Here is a 21,228-nt window from a genome sequence, read left to right as displayed (position 1 = left end):
TTACCACTTTAAATATGGATATTTTTCTAACAAAAACTCCTTTATTCATTAATTTAGCATTACTCGAGTGTTTTATAACACTGGACACAAATGCTTGATTCTGATTTGTTGACAGACATTCTGGGTGTAATTATTTTATAACACACAGCTATAAAGTTACTAGCTCCAAGTGTTTCAACTGCGTTATAATATCTCTGTACATCGTTGCCACATTAAGCACTTTGTATGTGCATTACTTTAAATAATTTTTCTATAATGCAGTATGAGTTCTGATAATCCAATAATGAAAATAAGCAAGCATTTGGAATAAACAGCTGGAGGATATAATCAACCAACAACCAGATGAATTTTTCAAATGAAATTTGACTATGTATTGCTAAAGCAGGGAGCTGAAAATAGACTGATATATAGCATGATGTGATGCACATTGCATATTTGATCAAAAAGGTAGATTTATTAAAATAAGCCGCAATACATACATTTTTCAAAATGAGTGTGATAGACAATAAGGCTCTAAAGGAGATAAAAGTGACAATTTCTGACCATTCTGCATCACAAGTAAACAATATTCAAACTTTTAAGGGATGCAAAGTTGGCCACATTATCCATAGCATAACTTATAGGCATAGTTCACCCAAAAATGTATATTCTGTCATAATTTACTCTTGAACCTGTTTTACTTAATTTCTTCTGCTAAACACAAAAGATGAAATTCGGAAGCATGTTGGAAACCAAACGGATTATACAGACAAAAAAAAAGTCCTTTATGTTCCACAGAAGAATGAACTATCCCTTTCAAAACAAACTATTTAAATTATCCAGAAGACATAACTATAATGGGAGATTCTACAGCAACAATGTTATGATTTATAGAAAACACCTGGATTTATGGCCCTCCAACAATCTGTGATCTATGACCTTCTAGCAGTTTAAGTTAATTTTTTTCTTATGGATTGTCCTGGTCAGCACTATGTTTGCGCTGATGTGACCTGAGATGATCCAGTCGTTTGAAGCTCAGTCCACAGATACCACAGCTGTATGGTCTTTCTCCTGTATGGGTACGTTGATGGACTTTCAAGATGTCGGCCCGGGTGAAGCTCTTGCTGCACAAAGTGCACTTGTGTGGTTTCTCCTGTGTGTGTATACGCTGATGCAGCTTGAGGTTCCACAGTCGGCTGAATTTGTTCCCACACAGCGTGCAGGTGTAGGGCTTGTCTCCGGTCTGACTGCATCGGTGCCTTCGCAGGTCACTGAAGGACGAGTACCCTTTCCCACAGTGGCTGCACAGGTGGAGACCGTCCCGCTGGTGGACACGTTGGTGCACTTTTAGGTTGCAGGCCTGAGTGAACTTCTTACCACACTGGTTACATGTGTAAGCAGCACTTGAACTGACTTTTGCAGAAGCCCTGCTGTCTCCTAATGCTTGTTCAACATTAGGTTTCAGAGAGTGATTCAATGCGTGTCCCTTATAAACTGCACCACTAGCTGTGTCCCCAACATACAGTGAATGTCCTCTGTGTCCAGTACATCCTGCAGCCCCACTTCGAATTTCTGTGAAGGAATTTATGTCTTGCAAGTGGCCATCTGCATTAATAAGTAAACAGTGCATGTCTCTATCCACATCTTCTGTCTCTGGGCTGACCTGCAATGGTAAAGATTCTCTGTTTCCTCTCTTACTCTTAATGGAAGAGCTGTGACGATCAGGCCCAACTGCAACCGATACTGAATTACCCAACATGTATTCAGTTTTTTCTCCGAGACCATCCAGGTCTCCCATGTCCAGTTCATGCACACTGTAGCTTGCTTGCTCTTCTACGTCATAACGTGTTCGGTACGTCAGGCCATGGATGTCTGCAATATCTGCATAAGCTTCATTGTCAGCGGTCTGATCAAGTCCAGAGCTCCACTCTTCCTGAATCTGCTGCAGCTCCTGCTCACTGTAACTGTGAGCTGAGAAATGAGCTCCTGGGAAACCAAACATGAAGAAAAATCTTCAAACACAGTCTAAAGTGAGAGAGTTAAAGCAGTAATCAGATGTTTGGAAAAAAATTATAATATTAATAATAATTCACACCTTCAGTATCCACCGTCCACCCATCCTGAAGCTCTTTATTATCGGCAGTGACATAAAGGGTCTCCTCTTTTAATACACAGTCCAGTTTCCTGACCTCTGTGCTTGCAGACTACAGAGAGCACAATGTGACAAAATTCCACAGAATGTTAAAATATTCTGTATTGTGATTAAACAGATAATAAAAAAAATGAAAAATGTAGGACGGGGACTTGGTTCTATATAGGTTGTTCACTGGATGGAGCATCCAGTTGATTTTTAAGAAAGGGGCAGAGTTTAAGCAGGTTAAATGATTAGAGATGTCATGCATATATCATCATAAAGAAGATTGAGTAAAAAAAAAAGTAAAATACTGTACGCACAGATTAAGATGTTCACATTAAGATCAATAACAAGCATGTATAAAATAATGCCTTATCTTAACAGCGTTATTTTTCAGGTTTCAGACAGCTTTTGAGGAACGCTGCAGTACGAACGAGGTTTGAAGTGATCAAAAAGGTGGTTTATTCAGAAGGCTACTCACCTCTGCTGTATTACTGGTGCTGGTTTGGACTTCTAATCTCTCTTTTCCCAAAAGTGTGTCAGACTCCAACTCGCAGCTTCCCCAGTTCCTATCCGGAACTTTCTCCTGTTTGAGGCTCCGTTCATTTTCTACATGTGGTCAAGGGTGAATGCAACTGTGAGAGGGCATTGATTACACAGGCCTTTAATGGTCTTTAAAGGGATGGAAGGAAAAGTCATATATCTGAAATGACATGGGGGTCTTAATTGCTTTTTAATGCTATATTGCAAGTTTGGATTTTTGTTTGGTCAGATATACTGGTTAACCGATTTTTTATTTATTTTTTTTAATTTTGTGACTTTTCTTCATTTAGGGTCATGAACATGCCTTCAAAGTGTTGATGTGTTGTTGAATGTGCTTGCAAAATGCAACTACAATTATGATGTTATGATGGGTCGATTAAAAGCAGCTGCACAGACCTGAAACTACGCATGTTTTTATGTATTTTGTTAAGGCAGTTTTTCAGCCAGTATGAGGGTATATTACATTAATATTTATGCATTGTCATTACGCATTTATCTGACATTTTAATCAGTTCTTGCATGTTCAGTTCACTGTGAATCTCATCCAGTGTTGGGAAGGTTACTTTGGAAATGTAATAGGTTACAGATTACAAGTTACCCTATTTAAAATGTAATAGTAGTGTAACTTTTTCAATTACTTTATTAAAGTAATGTAACTAATTACTTTTGAGTACTTTTTGATTACTTTTCTAAATTTGTGAAAATGAAAGAATAATAAATAAAAGCATATACATCAACTTAAATACAGTTATCTAATAAGAGTGTGACGTATTCTGTGTACTAAACTCCTGAAACATTGGTGTTTTTATGAAACTGCTGTCTCTGTATATGATGATAGTTTTCTCAAAATAAGTAAAATGCACATGAAGTGACACAGAGCAGTTCTAGAAATTATGTTTATGTGCTCGTGTACTCCTATATTGAGATGGCAGATGTTGAAAACACTGCGAGCTTCAGTAGGCCTATGTGTAGTAAATGAAACTATGTCTTTGCCATTAATTTACAGGAGGGGCGGACTGGGAAAAAAATTCAGACTGGAAAATTCAAACTCATACAAACAAATTCATGGACAAAACTATTTTTTTGTATGGACCTGACATAAAAAAAGGTTTAAATCTTTAATTTGGGGACATGCAAAATAATTAAAAGTTCTCTCCTGAACTGCACCTTCACATCCATTTTTCTCTTCAGTTTCTTTATTTTGCCCTGTTATCCATCTCTCTCGTGACTTTAATACTAAAGATTGAACAAAACTATACTTTACAATACAATACTCTACAATACTACAATATCTTTATAGAAAAATCCTAAAACTGTACACGAGTCATGTTTTTCCCTTACAAAAATTAACCTTGCTTTTATTAGCCTATAAAAAAGTAAAATAACCTTGTTTTGTTTTTGTTTTTTTGCAAATGGATTTGTATTTATTTTTAAATAAATACATTTGAAAAATAATTTTACATTTTTGGTTACCACATTTAAACAATAGTAACCATTTTCTCTGGATTTATAGTTAAATATTAAAATGTTAATTTTCGTAAGGGTTGTTTTGTTGTCTGTCGTAGCTCCCCCTAAACCTATGAAAAAATCGGATTTTTTTCAGCTAAATTACTACTGTAACATTACAACTGATAATAATGATGTCCTTTATATGGTATTTTGAGTGATGACTGGTGACCAACGTGCTGCTGCTTGATTAAAAAAAAAAAAAAAAACAAAGACAAAAAAGCATCTTTACAGATGAAACTGACCTAAAACCCTGAACAGTAGTTCAGCTTCTCTGCTCCAGCTGTGCGCTTCCACAGTTCACTCTCTCTCTCTCGCATTGATTACTCTGAATCTGATCCAAACCGTTTGGCGGAGGCGCGGAGAGCGCGCGAGTCATGACTAACACTTCATGACTTATTAGAGATTTAATTAATCAAATTATTCGCAAATGATCGCTTTAGTACATTCGGCAGGCAATTATACAATAATGATATTAAATAGTGGGGCAAAATCGGCTGCCAGGCCACCGGGAATTGTCCCGGTTCTCCTGGTGTCCAGTCCGCGCCTGATTTCCACAGACAGGCACAATGTGCAAGTCATATAGGCTATTGCATTTTTGGGGCTTAATATTCACAGACACTAGTCGATGTCATGTTTTGATTCAAGTGTACTGACCTACTTTTGATTTGGTCATCCAAAATCTGGGATATTCCGTCCGCATTAGGCATTCCGTTTTTATGACTGGATTCTATGAACCAGACTGTGTTTCCGCATCCCGGAAATTATTAGGGCGGTATGTCTCAGAATAGTCAGTGCAATTTGGAAAGAAATCAGTTAAATCTGTATGTGGATGTGTGTAAATATTCAAATGTAATCCCCTTTGTAATCGTTAAAATTTTATAAGTAACTGTAATTTAATTACTAATTTTTTCGTAGTAACTGTAACTAATTACAGTTACAATAATTTTGTAATTAAATTATGTAACGCCGTTAGTTACTCCCCAACACTGATCTTATTATTGTTACTAACATCATGCTGAACTGCTCCACTTGTTTAAAAAGTTAAAATTTAAAATAATTGCAAACAAAGTAAAATAATAAAAATTAAAAGAGTACTGTTTATAATATTCATAATTTGTGAACAAATGTATAAAGTTGTTAAACACAGATACATACAGAACATATTTTCATGTTTTATTTATTTTGTATTGTGTATTAATGTTACAGATTTTTTTCATAGTGTGATTTTTGTTGAATTGTACTGAATCCTGACCCTCACTAAAACTACCAAAATCCCATGTTTTATTTTTAACCTCATACAAGGGTTAAGAATGCAAGATGTCGGTTTGCATGGTTCACAATAAATTCCTAAAATTCTACAACAAAGAAATCACTACTTTACCAATTTCAGATATGGTCATAAGGTTCCTTTAGATTATAAAATCATTACATTTTATTTTTGTAGAACATTAAAAATAGTCACAATCAATGCATTGAGCATCAGATGAATTGCGATTGTGTACAAACCTGATTGTGTTGACATTTCTTCTTTTCCCTCGTCACACACCCGGGCTTTGTCACACTCTGCACACCTCACACTCGTCTCTTGATCTTTCCGTCTGGTCTCGCTCCACTGGAGCCTCTTCTTCAGAGTCTCTACTTGCTCTCGACTGCGGGACACCTCCTTCACGAAACTGTCCTCCACGAGACGGGTGATCTCAAATATGGCAGCTTTAAACACGGTCTCCATGACCCCGGACAGCTGTGACTGAAACGAGTGTATGACTTCGGACATAATGAGTCAACAGATTCTTAAGAAGCCTTAAACTAACCGAGAATAGTTTAACTTAGCTACTTTCTTTGTAATATAAACAAGCTAAAAATGCCTCCAGCTCATTGTTTGACGTTTCAAACCAAATTGTCACATCATATTATTTGTGTTTTCGAACCATCTTTTAGTTTTGTCAAATTTGCACTAACGTTACTCCATATACTTGCTCGCGAGGACTGTTATTGTGTCACTGTTCGTTGACGCTAACTACCGGATATTGTTCTCTTATTATTGGTCACATTTAAACAATGTATCATAAACGATACGCGGAGAATAAGCGCTGATCCGAACACATGTTCTTGTCGTACAGCGGTTCTGACTGAAAGTACTTCCTGAAGCCACCCTACGGATGGCAGTCAGGGACATATTTAAAGGGACAGTTCATCCAAAAATGAAAATAGCGTTTACTTTTACTCATCATTTATTTGCATATATATTTCCCCAATAGCGTTTACTTTTACTCATCATTTATTTGCATATATATTTCCCCAATTAAAATAAATAAATAAATAAATATTTCCTTTCATGTTGTTAGAAACGTGTGAAATTTTCTTCTTCTGTGGGACAGAAAAGTAGACTTAGGGCAGAATGACAGCCCTAATGACAACAAGGTGGGATTTCACAGGGGAAATAAATATTTTAAAAGCAAAATTTAAATGAAGTTGTAGCAACAACATTTAACTGACGTCATATTTTTAAGTTTACTTCCCTGTGAACTATAATACAGAATATATTAGATCATAGGTTATTATATAGACCAGTGGTTTCCTTATTTTATGACAACAGAAGTAGCAGATATAAGACTTAAAAAAATCTTCAGAACCACTGCTCTATAGGCATGCTGTTGGAAAATGCAATTTGCATGTACTTCTCTTTTCTAATGTAGACCTACTATAATATTATAATATTACTATAATATTAACTGCTAGTGGACTTTTCAGTTACTGATAGCATAGTTAAAAGCAATGTGCCTAAAAACAGGGCATGTTTTATAGCCTATAATTTGGAAAATAATATTCTTATTTTTTAATGCATGTAAATGAAAGTTTTTATTGATATTTTTATTGAGGCAATCGTAGGCCTTTTTTTGGAAATCATCCTAATTTTGTCAAGATGCCAGTGTATATAGCCTAATATGAAATATATTTAGATTTCTTGATCCATTAAACCACTTAAGATATAGATTACTGGACTTTGAAAAAAATCTAATAAATCAGTAAGTTATAAAGACATTGTGTCTCTGCCTTATAAAGACATCGACATGTATACATTGTTTAGACCGCTTTATCTTTAGGCTACTGCAGTCTATAAATAAAACTTTTTAACATTCAGAGCGGAAGTATATACCGCCCTCCTCTGGATGTGTCATTTTGACTCTCGTTGACTATGTGAAAGGGATCATAACGTTTTCTCCATAAACTTAACTTAAAACCATGCCGGATGCGAGCGCGGACGTTTATGACGGGTTTCAGACCCAGTTCGCGCACATCATGGAAACACTTTTACAGACTGCTGTCAGGGAAGCGACAAAACTTTATGAAGGCACTTTGCAACGCTTGAAAGCGGAATTGGTGCAGTTGAGACAAGAGAAAGTCAACACGAAGACAGGTGATACATCCTTTCAGAGTACCAAGAGATTCTCTGAAGCCGGGAGCCAGAGGACTGGAAACGTCTTTAAACACCGGGATATCGGCGTGCAGTGTGGTAGGTCTTTTTTTCCATCAGTGTGTTCCTGGGTTATGGCGTGCGTTAAACACTTCCTGGAAAATTAAAACGACTTTTAACGCCATAGACAAAGTCAGATGGTAAATACATAATAATGATTTCAGTGGCCTCTTTCTCTGGCTCTTCAGTTGTGGATATATATTTTTTACAAATATATTTAAACCATGTATTTTTATATACATTTTATCTCATAATATGTCATTTGTAATTATCTCTCATAAAAACATAAGATGTTTACAGTTTTGTTGTTGTTGTTTTGGTCAGAAAAGCCCACTTTGGTTGACCGAGGATGCAACCCTCTTCAGTTTATAGAACAACATCTTAATGTGGGAGACATAACTAGTGATAAACTCACAGATCTATGTGCCAGTGAGGATAGGAACAGACAGCTTGCATTGCTCCTCATCAAAAAAGAGGTAAGAAATGAAAGGTCATATGATAGAAGAGTAAGTGTTTAGTCTTTCCCTCCTCCCTTCTTCCCCATTATTATTTTGCATATTAGTTATGTGGCGAGAAACAGCAGAGTTCACAGACTGATGTCATATTTCCTCTCTGTAAGGGTTTTCTATATTTAGAGGCTTGACTGAAAGTGCTATGGGAGGAGAGGTCAGTTAGGATTGAGTTTAAATCTTATGTTTATAGTTGATCTTTCTGGAGTGGATAGTATTTTAATGCTATAGCCCATTTAAACATTATTATTTTATGTTCTGTGTCTTCAGCCTCAAGAGACTGAATGCAACAGCTATGCACCAGGATACTTTCTACTAAAGCAAGAGGGTGCTGAGCCCATACTGGTGCGCAGAGAGCCAAATAAGGACATCGTGAAAAGGGGTACAGGAGTCATTCACAATTTCAACTGAACAATGCGGGAATAAATTCTCATTTATGTCATATCATATATGTAGCTCTTTCACAAGTCCACAATGGAGACTCATCTGCTTGGTATAATATGCATTTAATAATTTAGCAGCAATTTTATTAGAGTTATTATATTACCATTTTTAAAAGTTGAACTTTAAAAAAAAAAAAAATTAAAATCTTCCATTTGAATATATTTATCATAGAAGAGCCAGTCTTTTTTAAATAAAAAATGTGCATAAATATTTACACAGTTGTATTTCACTGTTAGGTCCATAGACCAAAAAAAAAATATAGTGAAGATGAAATTACCCCATCCCATAGTGTACACCACTCAGATACTACTAAACTAATGTATCTAAAGATTACTCCATTTGCAACTTTGCAACTCTTTATATTTGCATTTTGTCTTCCTTATGTTCCTTTCTTGCATCTTCACCTCTCTATTCACAGTTGTGGTCCCACCAGCATTGCGAACAATAACCAGGCCCAATAACAGCAACAGAGGAAAGTCTCCACAACCACCAGTGATTCCTTCCTCTTGTAGTCGCAGAGTGGATTTCAGTGTTCAAACAACCAATCAGACTATACAACCCAGCCGAGGTACATCTGAAAGAACATTGGAAAACACTGAAGGATTGTCTTCCCAAAGCAAAAAACAGAATGCCATTGCATCAGCACAGACATCAACTTCTTCAGTGCTTCCCAATTCAACCCAGACTCCTGCTTCCAATGTTAACTCATCTGTGCCAATGATTGAGCTGTCTGGCACTCTATCAGTACCTCAAACCAAGCCTACAGCTTCATTAGTTCATTGTCGACCGAACCCAAATCCTCAAACATCAAACCAGACAGTAGTCCCTCCAAAAGAGGGGTCAAATATCTGTCAAAACCCTTACCTAACTCCTGTACCTCCAAGCCAAGTCTTAGTTACAGAGCCTCATTTATTCAAACGGCGAGCTCAGGCATTGGTTTCACATACTGGGAAAACTCTTTCAACCATTGCCTCGCTAAACCAGGCCACTGAGCCATTAACCCAATGTTCCTCTCAACTTACACAACCACCATTCTTTCCACCACAATCCATCAAAACACCAAACCAAGAGATGCCTCCACAAGTAAACACTGTCGTGCCATCAGGACACATTCCTGTCGCAGCAGCAATTCCGAATACTCTTCCACCAGTTCAGGATCGGATTCCCTCATCCAGTCTTGTTCCTCCTCAATCTCATGCTTTTGCATCACCACAGGTAATGCCAGCACATTCTGTGAATTCAAGTCCATCATTCCAGTTCCCTTTGGTTCTGCCACACAATCCGGTTCAGGCGACGCCACCTTCTAATCTGCCAACGCATGTTCCATTTTCTTCTCCACACATTCCAGTTAATGCAATTCAGGGATCCATCTCCATAAACCCACCTCATGCTCCACTCATTCAATCTCAATATCCACCACAATCCAATCAATTCTCCTCTTCTGCAGACCATTTTTTTCCTCCACCCGATAATACACCAGGTTTGCTTGACTCTCTTGATACTTTACATTTGCATTCGCCTATCGTGATAACGCCACAAGATGCCTCGGAGCAGGCACCCATGCACCATTTTCAGCCACCTGGGCAGTTTGCTCCTCTGCTAACACTGAAGGAGCAACAAGCTGCTGCTGCCGCTTCCACTAACGTTGTTTTAGGGCGAGTACCCATTCCATCTGTAGGTACCTCTGGGTCTCCAGTTTACAACGTTGAAGCAGACGTACAATTTTCAACATGTTGCACAGAAAGAAATGATAAAGACCTTTCAGAAGATGATGACACGCCAACACTCCAGTCTAGAATTAGAAAACAGAGAAAGATTTGCTCCAAATCTAGACCAATAGATCCTGCAGGTGAGGACGGCAGACTTATGGTAAAGGATAAGAGGGTGGATCAGGCGCAGAATGACTTGATTAGTGAAACATCAAATTCTGGCCCAAATAATGGAAGTCCACTATTACCAAAACCTTTGGGCAAAACACTGCAGAGAAATACAGAGTGTCCCCAGTGTGGAAGGGTCCTCAGCAATGCATCAGCCTTGGAGAACCACATGAGACTTCATACGGGCGAAAGACCGTATACCTGTTCTCAGTGTGGAAAAGCGTTTCCTAGTGTACGAGGTCTTAACCGGCACATGAAGGTCCATGCAGAGGAGAAGCGGTATCAGTGTGAGGAGTGTGGGAAGAGTTTTGTATACCACTTTACCCTCACTAAACATCAGCTTATTCACTCTGGAGAAAGGCCATTTCCTTGTAAAGTTTGTGGAAAGAGGTTTTTGGCCAAGGCGGACCGGGCTACCCATATGCGAATGCACACTGGAGAGAAGCCGTTCTCTTGCACTCTATGTGGGAAGAAGTTTAAACATAGAGTCGCTCTGAATATGCATATGCAGGGGCATAGAGGAGAGAAACGCTACATCTGCCCCCTCTGTGAAAAGGGATTTGTGGATCTAGGCAATTTTAAAAGACACAAGCTCATCCACACGGGGGAAAGACCGTTTGAGTGCAAGGAATGTGGGAAGCGCTTTACTCAGTCGGCCCATCTCAAGAAACATGTCAACACACAACATGTTACATGAAGAAAATGATTTGAATTGTTAAATATTATGCATTTAGTTGGTCTACTGATAAATATTCTGTTACAGAAAATAAAACAGTATTAGGCCCAACTGTAGATGAATTTATAAAGATGCCATTATTAAAATAGAAAAGTAGAAAAATAACTGTTTTACTGCACTGACTTTGTGCATGCTCTCAATGAAATGTGCTTTAATGAAGCACATTTTAAATATGAAGTAATTAAATGTGAAGATTTTTCTATTCTTTTGTCAGTGTGAAACATACTGCATCTTTTTTTATATATATACAGGTCCTTCTCAAAAACTTAGCATATTGTGATAAAGTTAATTATTTTCAATAATGTTATGATAAAAATTTAACTTTCATATATTTTAGATTCATTGCACACCAACTGAAATATTTCAGGTCTTTTGTTGTTTTAATACTGATGATTTTGGCATACAGCTCATGAAGACCCAAAATTCCTATCTCAAAAAATTAGCATATCATGAAAAGGTTCTCTAAACAAGCTATTAACCTAATCATCTGAATCAACTAATTAACTCTAAACACCTACAAAAGATTCCTGAGGCTTTTAAAAACTCCCAGCCTGGTTCATTACTCAAAACCGCAATCATGGGTAAGACTGCCGACCTGACTGCTGTCCAGAAGGCCATCATTGACACCCTCAAGCGAGAGGGTAAGACACAGAAAGAAATTTCTGAACGAATAGGCTGTTCCCAGAGTGCTGTATCAAGGCACCTCAGTGGGAAGTCTGTGGGAAGGAAAAAGTGTGGCAAAAAACGCTGCACAACGAGAAGAGGTGACCGGACCCTGAGGAAGATTGTGGAGAAGGACCGATTCCAGACCTTGGGGGACCTGCAGAAGCAGTGGACTGAGTCTGGAGTAGAAACATCCAGAGCCACCGTGCACAGGCGTGTGCAGGAAATGGGCTACAGGTGACGCATTCCCCAGGTCAAGCCACTTTTGAACCAGAAACGGCGGCAGAAGCGCCTGACCTGGGCTACAGAGAAGCAGCACTGGACTTTTGGACAAATTTTGCATGTCATTCGGAAATCAAGGTGCCAGAGTCTGGAGGAAGACTGGGGAGAAGGAAATGCCAAAATACCTTAAATCCAGTGTCAAGTACCCACAGTCAGTGATGGTCTGGGGTGCCATGTCAGCTGCTGGTGTTGGTCTACTGTGTTTTATCAAGGGCAGGGTCAATGCAGCTAGTTATCAGGAGATTTTGGAGCACTTCATGCTTCCATCTGCTGAAAAGCTTTATGGAGATGAAGATTTCATTTTTCAGCATGACCTGGCACCTGCTCACAGTGCCAAAACCACTGGTAAATGGTTTACTGACCATGGTATTACTGTGCTCAATTAGCCTGCCAACTCTCCTGACCTGAACCCCATAGAGAATCTGTGGGATATTGTGAAGAGAAAGTTGAGAGACGCAAGACCCAACACTCTGGATGAGCTTAAGGCCGCTATCGAAGCATCCTGGGCCTCCATAACACCTCAGCAGTGCCACAGGCTGATTGCCTCCATGCCACGCTGCATAGAAGCAGTCATTTCTGCAAAAGGATTCCCGACCAAGTATTGAGTGCATAACTGAACATAATTATTTGAAGGTTGACTTTTTTTGTATTAAAAACACTTTTCTTTTATTGGTCGGATGAAATATGCTAATTTTTTGAGACAGGCATTTTGGGTTTTCATGAGCTGTATGCCAAAATCATCAGTATTAAAACAATAAAAGACCTGAAATATTTCAGTTGGTGTGCAATGAATCAAAAATATATGAAAGTTTAATTTTTATCATTACATTATGGAAAATAATGAACTTTATGACAATATGCTAATTTTTTTAGAAGGACCTGTATATATATATTTTGATAGTTTTTCTATTGTCCATCCTACTATAAATAAATAAAACACCTTGGGTGGCATTTTGTAAAATGATACCTATGTAAACTGAGTTTGTTTGCTCCACAGTTTATCTTGAAATAGTATTAGAAATATTCTATGTATGAATGTGAATTGTACTAGTGTGACGCAGACAAGAAAGAAATCATATCAGCCACTGGGTGGCAGTGTATGATACCACAGATTGTCTAACGCCGTTTATAAAGCTCAAGATTGAAATAACTTGCATGAATTGCCATAGAGATGAAAAGCAAAACAGAAGCAGAAACACACTGTGAAGAATTGTTAACGGAAAGAAGTATATTTTCATTTTAGGCAAGCATACAAGCACATTGAACGTTGTACACATTCCAATTTATGATAACATTTCATATTCAAAATATATGTGACCTTATGTATATATATATATATATATATATATATGTTTACACAAAATATACTAAAATAAAAATCTATATTTGAGCAGAAAATGGTATATTGTGGATTGGAAAACATTTATTTGTACTGATCATACACAAAACTAGTATATGACAAAAAAGGACGATCATAACTTTTGAAATAATAAAAATAATAGGTGATTCGCGAGTTACAGTTAATTGGGATGAAATGCTTTGCAATTTAAAAGCTTTAAGAATGCTTTACATTTATATTGGCCTAAAATAATGGTTTGACTGTGTATTTGGCTGGATGAACTCCATTTCACTACAGAGGGAAGGCGTCAGGTAAGAAAGTGAATAAAAGCAGAGATGCCCACAGAGGGAGGGACATGCTAATAAGGCGCGAGCCTGTGTTGGACTTCATGGTGTTACTGCAACTGCCCACATTCCCAACCTTGTCAACTGCAGACAAAGTCACAGAAGGTGAACAACATGAGGCCTCATACAGACCCATCACCACGATCACACCGTCTAACACTTCCCTCTGGGTGAAGTTTCCACTTCCCTGCTGGATGGAAATGCTCTCGATGCCTGTGCCATTACCGTCTGTGATGTTGACAGACAGTTCCCAGTTTGAGGAGTAGCAAGAGGAGGAGTAGCAAATACCCTTTACATCGACGATTTCACATTTTGGAGGTGTGAAGTCAGTAACCTGGATGAAACAGTAAACGTTAGTTGAAACAACAGCTTAGTGTTGAATTATGCGATATAGAGATTTCATTAAAATGACGGTAAAAAGAATAGCGTTGTGAAATGTTGTTATAATTTAAAATAACTTTTCTGTTTAAATATATTTTAATTGTAATTTATTCCAGTGATGGCAAAGCATCATTACGCCGGTCTTCAGTGTCACATGATCCTTCAGAAATGATTCTAATCTACTGATTTGCTGTTCAAGGAACATTTATGTATACTTATTATAAGCAATGGTGAAAACAGTTGAGCTGCTAAAAATTTTTGTGAAAACCATAATACATTTTCTTTCAGGATTCTTTGATGACAATTTGTTTTGTTTTGTTTTATGAAACAATTGGCTGTCATGGAAATCATGTCGAAATCTAAACTTTCCATTTTCTTATGCTGGGACGCCACTAGTGCAAAATCAGCAGAGAATCTGAAAAGACTGAAATAACATTCACATGTAAATATTCCAAGCCCACATTCCTTTCCATGGAAATTTCACAATAGCAGAATGCTTCGTCAGTCATTCTGAAACCTCTTGAGGTTACCTTGGAGAGAACAGAAAGGCGAAGGACAGCATAGTTAGAATCACTTCCTCCTGGGCTTTCTGCCTGGATGGTTAGCGTAACATCTGTGCCTGAGACTGTATCTCCAGGTGGAGTGAGAAACACAGTCCCCTGAGCACTGCTGCCACTCACGAGATTGAGCCTGTGAGGGCAAAGAAACAGAATAGTACGGAGGAATTATTGAGTCAGATTATAAACTAAAAGTCTAAAACTAAAAGCCTTAAACCAAATCTAAAAATCTAAATTTGAAACTTAAAGTCCAAGACGAAAATTAATTTGGTATTTAGGATTGGGCATCTGGTACTTAGGATAGGGCATTTTGTATTTAGGATTGGGCATTTTCTATTTAGGGTTGGGCATTTGGCCATTTAGGATTGGGCATTTGGGGATTTAGGATTGGGCATTTAATCATTTAGCCATTTAGGATTGAGGATTGGGGATTTAGGATTGGGCATTTGAGGATTGAGGAGTGTATGCAAATTAGGAGGCGTGGCCCAAATACTGGAGGCTGGGTTTGAAATGGCTGGTGCGCAGAGGCACCTTATGGACAGCAGAGGGAGCTCCCAGTGCTAAGGAGCACACTGTAATGCAAGTAATGTAATTGTAATGTAATTCTGTTTAATTGTAATGTAATTCTGTTTCTGTAATGAAACAGAGCGAGTGAGCGGCTTGAGCGAGGACTGTGTGATAACTTCAACTTAATGACAGCTTTGTGACATTTGTGGCCTCAAACACAAAGTCACCAGTGAAAGGAGGGCTATCGGTCTGACGACGAGAAAGCAGCAGACAGTGAAGCAGGTAAGATGCTAACATTAGCTACTAGTTATATAAGCTGATATTGCTAACATGCTTTAGTAGGGTATTATTATATTGGGACATGCTGTTTTGTTCTTTTAAACTGCGGTTATCCCCTCTGACATTAGTAGATACACTCCTTTCACATTGCCACTAGATGGTCTTGTTTCTGTTTTTTTTTTTTTTTTTTGTGAGAGAAAAGAAATTAGGCTTGTTCGACTTGAACCGGCACTGCACACTGCAAGACTGATCGGTTTATGAAATCAAAGTACTCGAGAGCGATTCAAAAGCATAAGGAGCGTCTACTCTCTTTGATGTCATATGTCGTGTGTGTATGTATATACTCAGACCGGCCCGTCTGGTACCAACAACCATGCCACGCTCAAAATTGCTTAAATCACCTTTCTTTCCCATTCTGACATTCAGTTTGGAGTTCAGGAGATTTTCTTGACCAGGACCACACACACCTAAATGCATTGAAGTAACTGCCATGTGATTAGTTGATTAGATAATTGCATTAATGAGAAATTGAACATGTGTTCCTAATAATCCTTTAGGTGAGTGTATACATATATACATACACACAGGACATATGACATCAAAGAAAGTAGACGCTCCTTATGCTTTTGAATCGCTTTCGCAGTACTTTGATGTCATAAACTGATCAGTCTTACAGTGTGCATCACCGGTTCAAGTCAAACAAACCTAATTTCTTTTCTCTCACAATCTTTATAAATTTATATATAGGCTATATAGCAAAAAAAAAAAAAAACAAGACCATCTAGTGGCAATGTGAAAGGAGTGTATCTACTAATGTCAGAGGGGTTAACCGCAGTTTAAAAAAACAAAACAGCATGTCCCAATATAATAATACCCTACTAAAGCATGTTAGCTATTTCAGCTTATATAACTAGTAGCTAATGTTAGCATCTTACCTGCTTCACTGTCTGCTGCTTTCTCGTCGTCAGACCGATAGCCCTCCTTTCACTGGTGACTTTGTGTTTGAGGCCACAAATGTTACAAAGCTGTCATTAAGTTGAAGTTATCACACAGTCCTTGCTCAAGCCGCTCACTCGCTCTGTTTCATTACAGAAACAGAATTACATTACAATTAAACAGAATTACATTACAATTACATTACTTGCATTACAGTGTGCTCCTTAGCACTGGGAGCTCCCTCTGCTGTCCATAAGGTGCCTCTGCGCACCAGCCATTTCAAACCCAGCCTCCAGTATTTGGGCCACGCCTCCTAATTTGCATACACTCCTCAATCCTCAAATGCCCAATCCTAAATCCCCAAATCCCCAATCCTCAATTCTGAATGGCTAAATGATTAAATGCCCAATCCTAAAAACCCAAATGCCCAATCCTAAATGGCTAAATGACCAAATGCCCAATCCTAAATACAAAATGCCCTATCCTAAATACCAAATGCCCAATCCTAAATACCAAATTAATTTTCGACTTGGACTTTAAGTTTCAAATTTAGATTTTTAGATTTGGTTTAAGGCTTTTAGTTTTAGACTTTTAGTTTATAATCTGACTCAATAATTCCTCCATAGAATAGTAGTGTTGTGTTCTCATACAAGTGTTGTTTGATAATGCAATGAGTTAGTGTTCAGTAATGCATCGAGTTTGATTGTGCTGAAAGCATTCTGTCATGCCTGACCAATGTATGTGTTCGTCTACTGGGGTCTGAAGAGAGAGAAGTGAAGTAAAAAGATTTCAAAAGATTCGATAAGTTGATGTTACTTACTGTATCGGTGTGATCTTTATCAAACGCATCAAGTAGCATTGAGTTTTGTTCTTTATAAGAAAAGCTGATTAAAGCATGTATGTCAATCATCACTGAGTGATTTGAGAACTAAGTAAAGGAATTACGTTGATGGATGATTCATAGGGATGTTTTTGTCATTCCTTGCACGAATTGTGTAGGTGCCACTGGTTCCATTGGTTGTAACAGTAAAATTGAGTTTAAATACTTGTCCTGGTAGCATGGAGCTGTCTGCTCTTGCCTGTAGATGGAGAGAAAACAACATTAGAATACAAATTACATTTGTTTAAACAACTAGCTAGTTGCCTACTGCCTTCGAAAGGAAGTATAATGGTCATGGGAACTGGAAGTGACTGATTTTCTCGACCCACAAGTTAGTTAGTTATTTCAATAGATGTTTATGTTAGCATGTTGTTAAGCGAACAGCACAACACTTAAATAAGCTAAATAACACAGTCTACAAATATAATTAATTTTTAATTTCAAGTTTTAATAAGAAGAATGCAGTCTGCACCTTGATGGTGACTTTAGACTGAGACATCAGTGTGGTGGTCTGCCTCTGGAACAGGCTGGTGAAGGTCTTGTCTTTTCCTTTCAGCATTACAACAAACTCTCCTTCTGGCACTTCGTTCACAGTAACCAGGTAATCTCCATTAGCCATTTTCTCAGTGGTTCCTTTAGACACTTTGACCCCAGACACCTCCATGAGAGCAACCTCCTGCAGCTCTAGAGCCTCTGGACCTTTCTCTCCAGTCAGTGTTAGCAGCAGCTTAACTGGTGAGCCTAAATAAAGAGCAAAATATCTGTAGCCCTATGCTTCCATTCAAATCATTCAATAAGAATTGTTTAATAGGTAAACAGGGCGACAGTTTAAACCTGATTTCGGCCACCCATCAATTGCAGCAAATCCAGGATGGGGACCTTTGAACTCCTCCACAAAGTCGTAGATGAATGCAATCGCACTCTGACCTGTAAAACAAGGTTTAAAAATTAGAAAGGCAAAAAAGGGTCTGAATACTCTCAACATCCATCTCTGGGTGCCTATTAAAGAACAAATATACATTTTTATCATGACTCTTTGTAGATTTTATCATGGTAATGGATATGACAATGTTAATGTATTTGGTCTTGGCAGAATAGATCTGCTACGCTGCTGCTGTTGTTTGTTACTGCTGTTATTTTAGATTATTGCTGATATTGCTGTTGATACGGTGCTGTATTAGATATACTGCTGCTGCACAAATAGCATATGTAGCAGATCTATAAAGGTGGAGCTGGGGAAGGTGGAGAGTTTCAGAGGAACTCTGAAAAGCTCAAGCAAATGCTAACCATCCATTCAAATGTAAAGCAGCAAACTCATTGGCTGCATGTCCAACATGAACCAATCAGCTTGGTTTCAATGCTGTAAATAATATCAAGCAAATGCTAACCATCCATTCAAATGTAAAGCAGCAAACTCATTGGCTGCATGTCCAACATGAACCAATCAGCTTGGTTTCAATGCTGTAAATAATATCATAGTTTGTGTTAAAGACCCAACATGCCTGAGCTTCATGAGGGGACTTTATCTGTATTCTTCTCATAACAGGTTGGCAATAGTTTTTATGTTTGGCTTTGCATTGATTCATCATATAAGTACATGATGGCTCACCCATCACTTTTATGGTGTAGGGCCGTGTTGTCGTCATGTCAATGTGCCACAGCCCCATCTCTGTTCCATTTAATTGGATTCGTTGCAGGTTTCCAATTGTCTGAATTGTTCCCAGAGGTCCGTTGACAACAGTGTTCGATTGAGTCACTCCTGGAATCAAGTTAGAACTTACCTAGATATCTTTATACCATAGACATTTTTTATTTAGTTTTTGTTTATTTTCTTTTTTGTTTTGGTTTTTATCATGAAAATGTAATTTGGTTAGAAAAAAATATTTGTATTTTAGTTTATTTAGTTCAAGGTGTCTCTGAATTTACCTGTGCGGCTGCGCAGGTTGAACGTGAGGCCAGTTCCTGTGATGTAGATTGTAGTGTTGGACAAAGACCTGTCCAGTAAGAAGGGGAAATTCTCTTCACGTCCTGGATCCCTAGAGCACTGAAGAATTGTCACCTGATAGATAAAGAAACAGTGTGCAAACAAAAATAATAATAGAAAGTTATTTGAAAATGCAATTTTGTTTGTATTTTTGTCAGTGAGCTAGCATTACTGTTCTGTTTGTGAGATGTTTACAATTGTGAAAAGACTATAAGACACTGATCATACCAAGGCTGAAGTAGAGGTGTCTACAATGATGGCAGTGGCTTGAGAGATGCTGGACTTGGAGACCTCAATGGCTTGACCACCAGAGGCCAAGGCCATGTCATAATACATCTGAAACTGTGACGATGCACTCAATGTCCTTCTTCTCCTGCTTGATGCTGTCAGCATGAATGTTACCTGAAAAGAAAGGCCAAGAGATGGAAAAGTGGGAAACTGATGGAGGGCTGCTGAACATTTGGATGACAAGGACTGCATGTGAAACAAGAATGGATAGATTTACTGTAGACTTGGTGCTGCTCTCAAGGGCTTTTATGGTATTCTCCAGGTGTGTATCCTTAGGTGGAGCATCCGTGAATACATATATATATGAGGAGGAAGGAGCTCCTGTCAGAGCCAACTGTGGGAGAAACAGAGGGTTGACTCCTTGCTCAATTATCTAATATTTCTTAGTTCTAATTAATTATATTGGCAGTATTCACATATGACAAGTGAGAGGATTGGCTGAAAGTCCACAAATAAAACACAGTACCTGAAGTGCTGACAGGCACATTTCTGGGATATCTCCTCCTCCATTAGCGCTGATCTTGGAGATCTCTGACTTCATAACATCTGGGTCTGTGGTTCTTAATAGCGGTCCAAAGTCTACAAATTCATAAAAATTATATACATATTGTGTCTGTAAATAATTTAGATTTATATTCATTTAGATTATATCTGTTCACTTTTGCCATAATACGATTGAAAAAGTACATCATTGCCCTATTTCAAATTCTAGTGAGCTACCTACAAAGGTGATATTTAAGTCACCATATCACAAAGCCTTTATTATGATTAATTTTGCTTATGTTTCCTAAGATATATAATAAGGCAGCAATGCATGTTTGTTTTTATTTTCACAGGAAAATATAGGTGGGGGGGGTAATGAACAAATGTTGGTAATAAATAAACCTATAATAAATTGAAACAGTGTAATTAAAATGGATAACTTTACCTAATATTTTTATGTGCTATATGCTATGTTTTTTGCACTCACCTGGATCATTAAACGGCACCAGAATGTATTCAGATGGTTCATCCTGAGTTCCTTTCTTACTGTCAATAATGTTGAAGGCGATTCTCTTGGCCTCTGCAATGTCGTCTGACATGCTGCCTGTGGTGTCAATCACAAAAGCCAGCACTGCAGATCGCACAATACCCATCAACCTGATGGGGGAGGAAAAAGAGAGAAATATTTTGGTTAATGGATTCAAAAACAGATTTTAGAATTTAAAAAAAAAAAAGTTACTGTCCTCAAGCATTTAAATAGTGGTGTAGAGAACAGGTTGTTAAGAGAACAACTCCTATCTTTGTAAGTTCTTTGCAAATCTCTTAAAAGTTTAAGAAGGTTTGTCTTAAAGGTTTAGTTCACTTACGAGAATGAAAATTCGTCCAACTTCTACTCACCCTCGAAGCTTCCTATAGGTGTATGTGTTTTTCTTCTTTCAGAATAATCAAATCGAAGTTGTATTAAAATTATCCTTGCTCTGCCAGGCCTTTCAATGGAAGTAAATGGGTGTTTGTCGTCAACAGTTCAGAAGATGTGAAATAAATTGCGCTCATCTGTAATAAAATGTCCCTCACATGGATCCGGGGGGTGAATAAAGGC

At 37.9% G+C, this 21,228-nt stretch overlaps 3 protein-coding genes across 4 annotated transcripts in view; 1 reads left to right on the top strand and 2 right to left on the bottom strand.

The window, feature by feature from the left end:
- Window positions 1–788: 788 nt before the first annotated feature.
- Window positions 789–6,322, bottom strand: si:ch73-109d9.2 (uncharacterized protein LOC565042 homolog). The gene is made up of 4 exons (XM_059554452.1): window positions 5,672–6,322; window positions 2,595–2,722; window positions 2,075–2,183; window positions 789–1,965 (listed from the first exon to the last, which is right to left on the bottom strand). The coding sequence occupies exons 1-4, from the start codon at window positions 5,937–5,939 to the stop codon at window positions 947–949; spliced, it is 1,524 nt and encodes a 507-aa protein (XP_059410435.1). The 5' UTR covers window positions 5,940–6,322; the 3' UTR covers window positions 789–946.
- An 805-nt stretch (window positions 6,323–7,127) lies between these two features.
- On the top strand, window positions 7,128–11,324 carry LOC132143861 (zinc finger and BTB domain-containing protein 49). 2 transcript variants are annotated; one of them, XM_059554450.1, is made up of 4 exons: window positions 7,128–7,679; window positions 7,965–8,116; window positions 8,420–8,531; window positions 9,012–11,324. In XM_059554450.1, exons 1-4 carry the CDS (start codon window positions 7,409–7,411, stop codon window positions 11,165–11,167), a joined length of 2,691 nt encoding a protein of 896 aa, XP_059410433.1. In that variant the 5' UTR covers window positions 7,128–7,408; the 3' UTR covers window positions 11,168–11,324. The 2 variants fall into 2 exon arrangements, with proteins under 2 accessions (XP_059410433.1, XP_059410434.1); XM_059554451.1 differs by lacking the exon at window positions 7,128–7,679 and adding an exon at window positions 8,260–8,306 and having other exon boundaries at window positions 8,000–8,116.
- Window positions 11,325–13,673: 2,349 nt separating this feature from the next.
- The window catches only part of LOC132143858 (von Willebrand factor A domain-containing protein 7-like), a 121,683-nt gene continuing 114,128 nt past the window's right edge, over window positions 13,674–21,228 (bottom strand). The window contains exons 8-18 of the mRNA XM_059554448.1: window positions 20,617–20,786; window positions 20,113–20,225; window positions 19,864–19,980; window positions 19,587–19,760; window positions 19,301–19,433; window positions 18,984–19,133; window positions 18,209–18,301; window positions 17,847–18,115; window positions 17,440–17,573; window positions 14,746–14,905; window positions 13,674–14,168 (exon numbers count right to left, since the gene is read on the bottom strand). Of these exons, the coding sequence (XP_059410431.1) occupies window positions 13,782–14,168; window positions 14,746–14,905; window positions 17,440–17,573; window positions 17,847–18,115; window positions 18,209–18,301; window positions 18,984–19,133; window positions 19,301–19,433; window positions 19,587–19,760; window positions 19,864–19,980; window positions 20,113–20,225; window positions 20,617–20,786 (1,900 nt within the window). The 3' untranslated portion in view covers window positions 13,674–13,781. The remainder of the gene's footprint in view (window positions 14,169–14,745; window positions 14,906–17,439; window positions 17,574–17,846; window positions 18,116–18,208; window positions 18,302–18,983; window positions 19,134–19,300; window positions 19,434–19,586; window positions 19,761–19,863; window positions 19,981–20,112; window positions 20,226–20,616; window positions 20,787–21,228) is intronic.

Source organism: Carassius carassius, chromosome 7, assembly GCF_963082965.1.
Source record: "Carassius carassius chromosome 7, fCarCar2.1, whole genome shotgun sequence".
In the NCBI taxonomy this organism is placed as follows: domain Eukaryota; kingdom Metazoa; phylum Chordata; class Actinopteri; order Cypriniformes; family Cyprinidae; genus Carassius; species Carassius carassius.
This window is presented reverse-complemented; position numbering and strand designations above follow the sequence as displayed.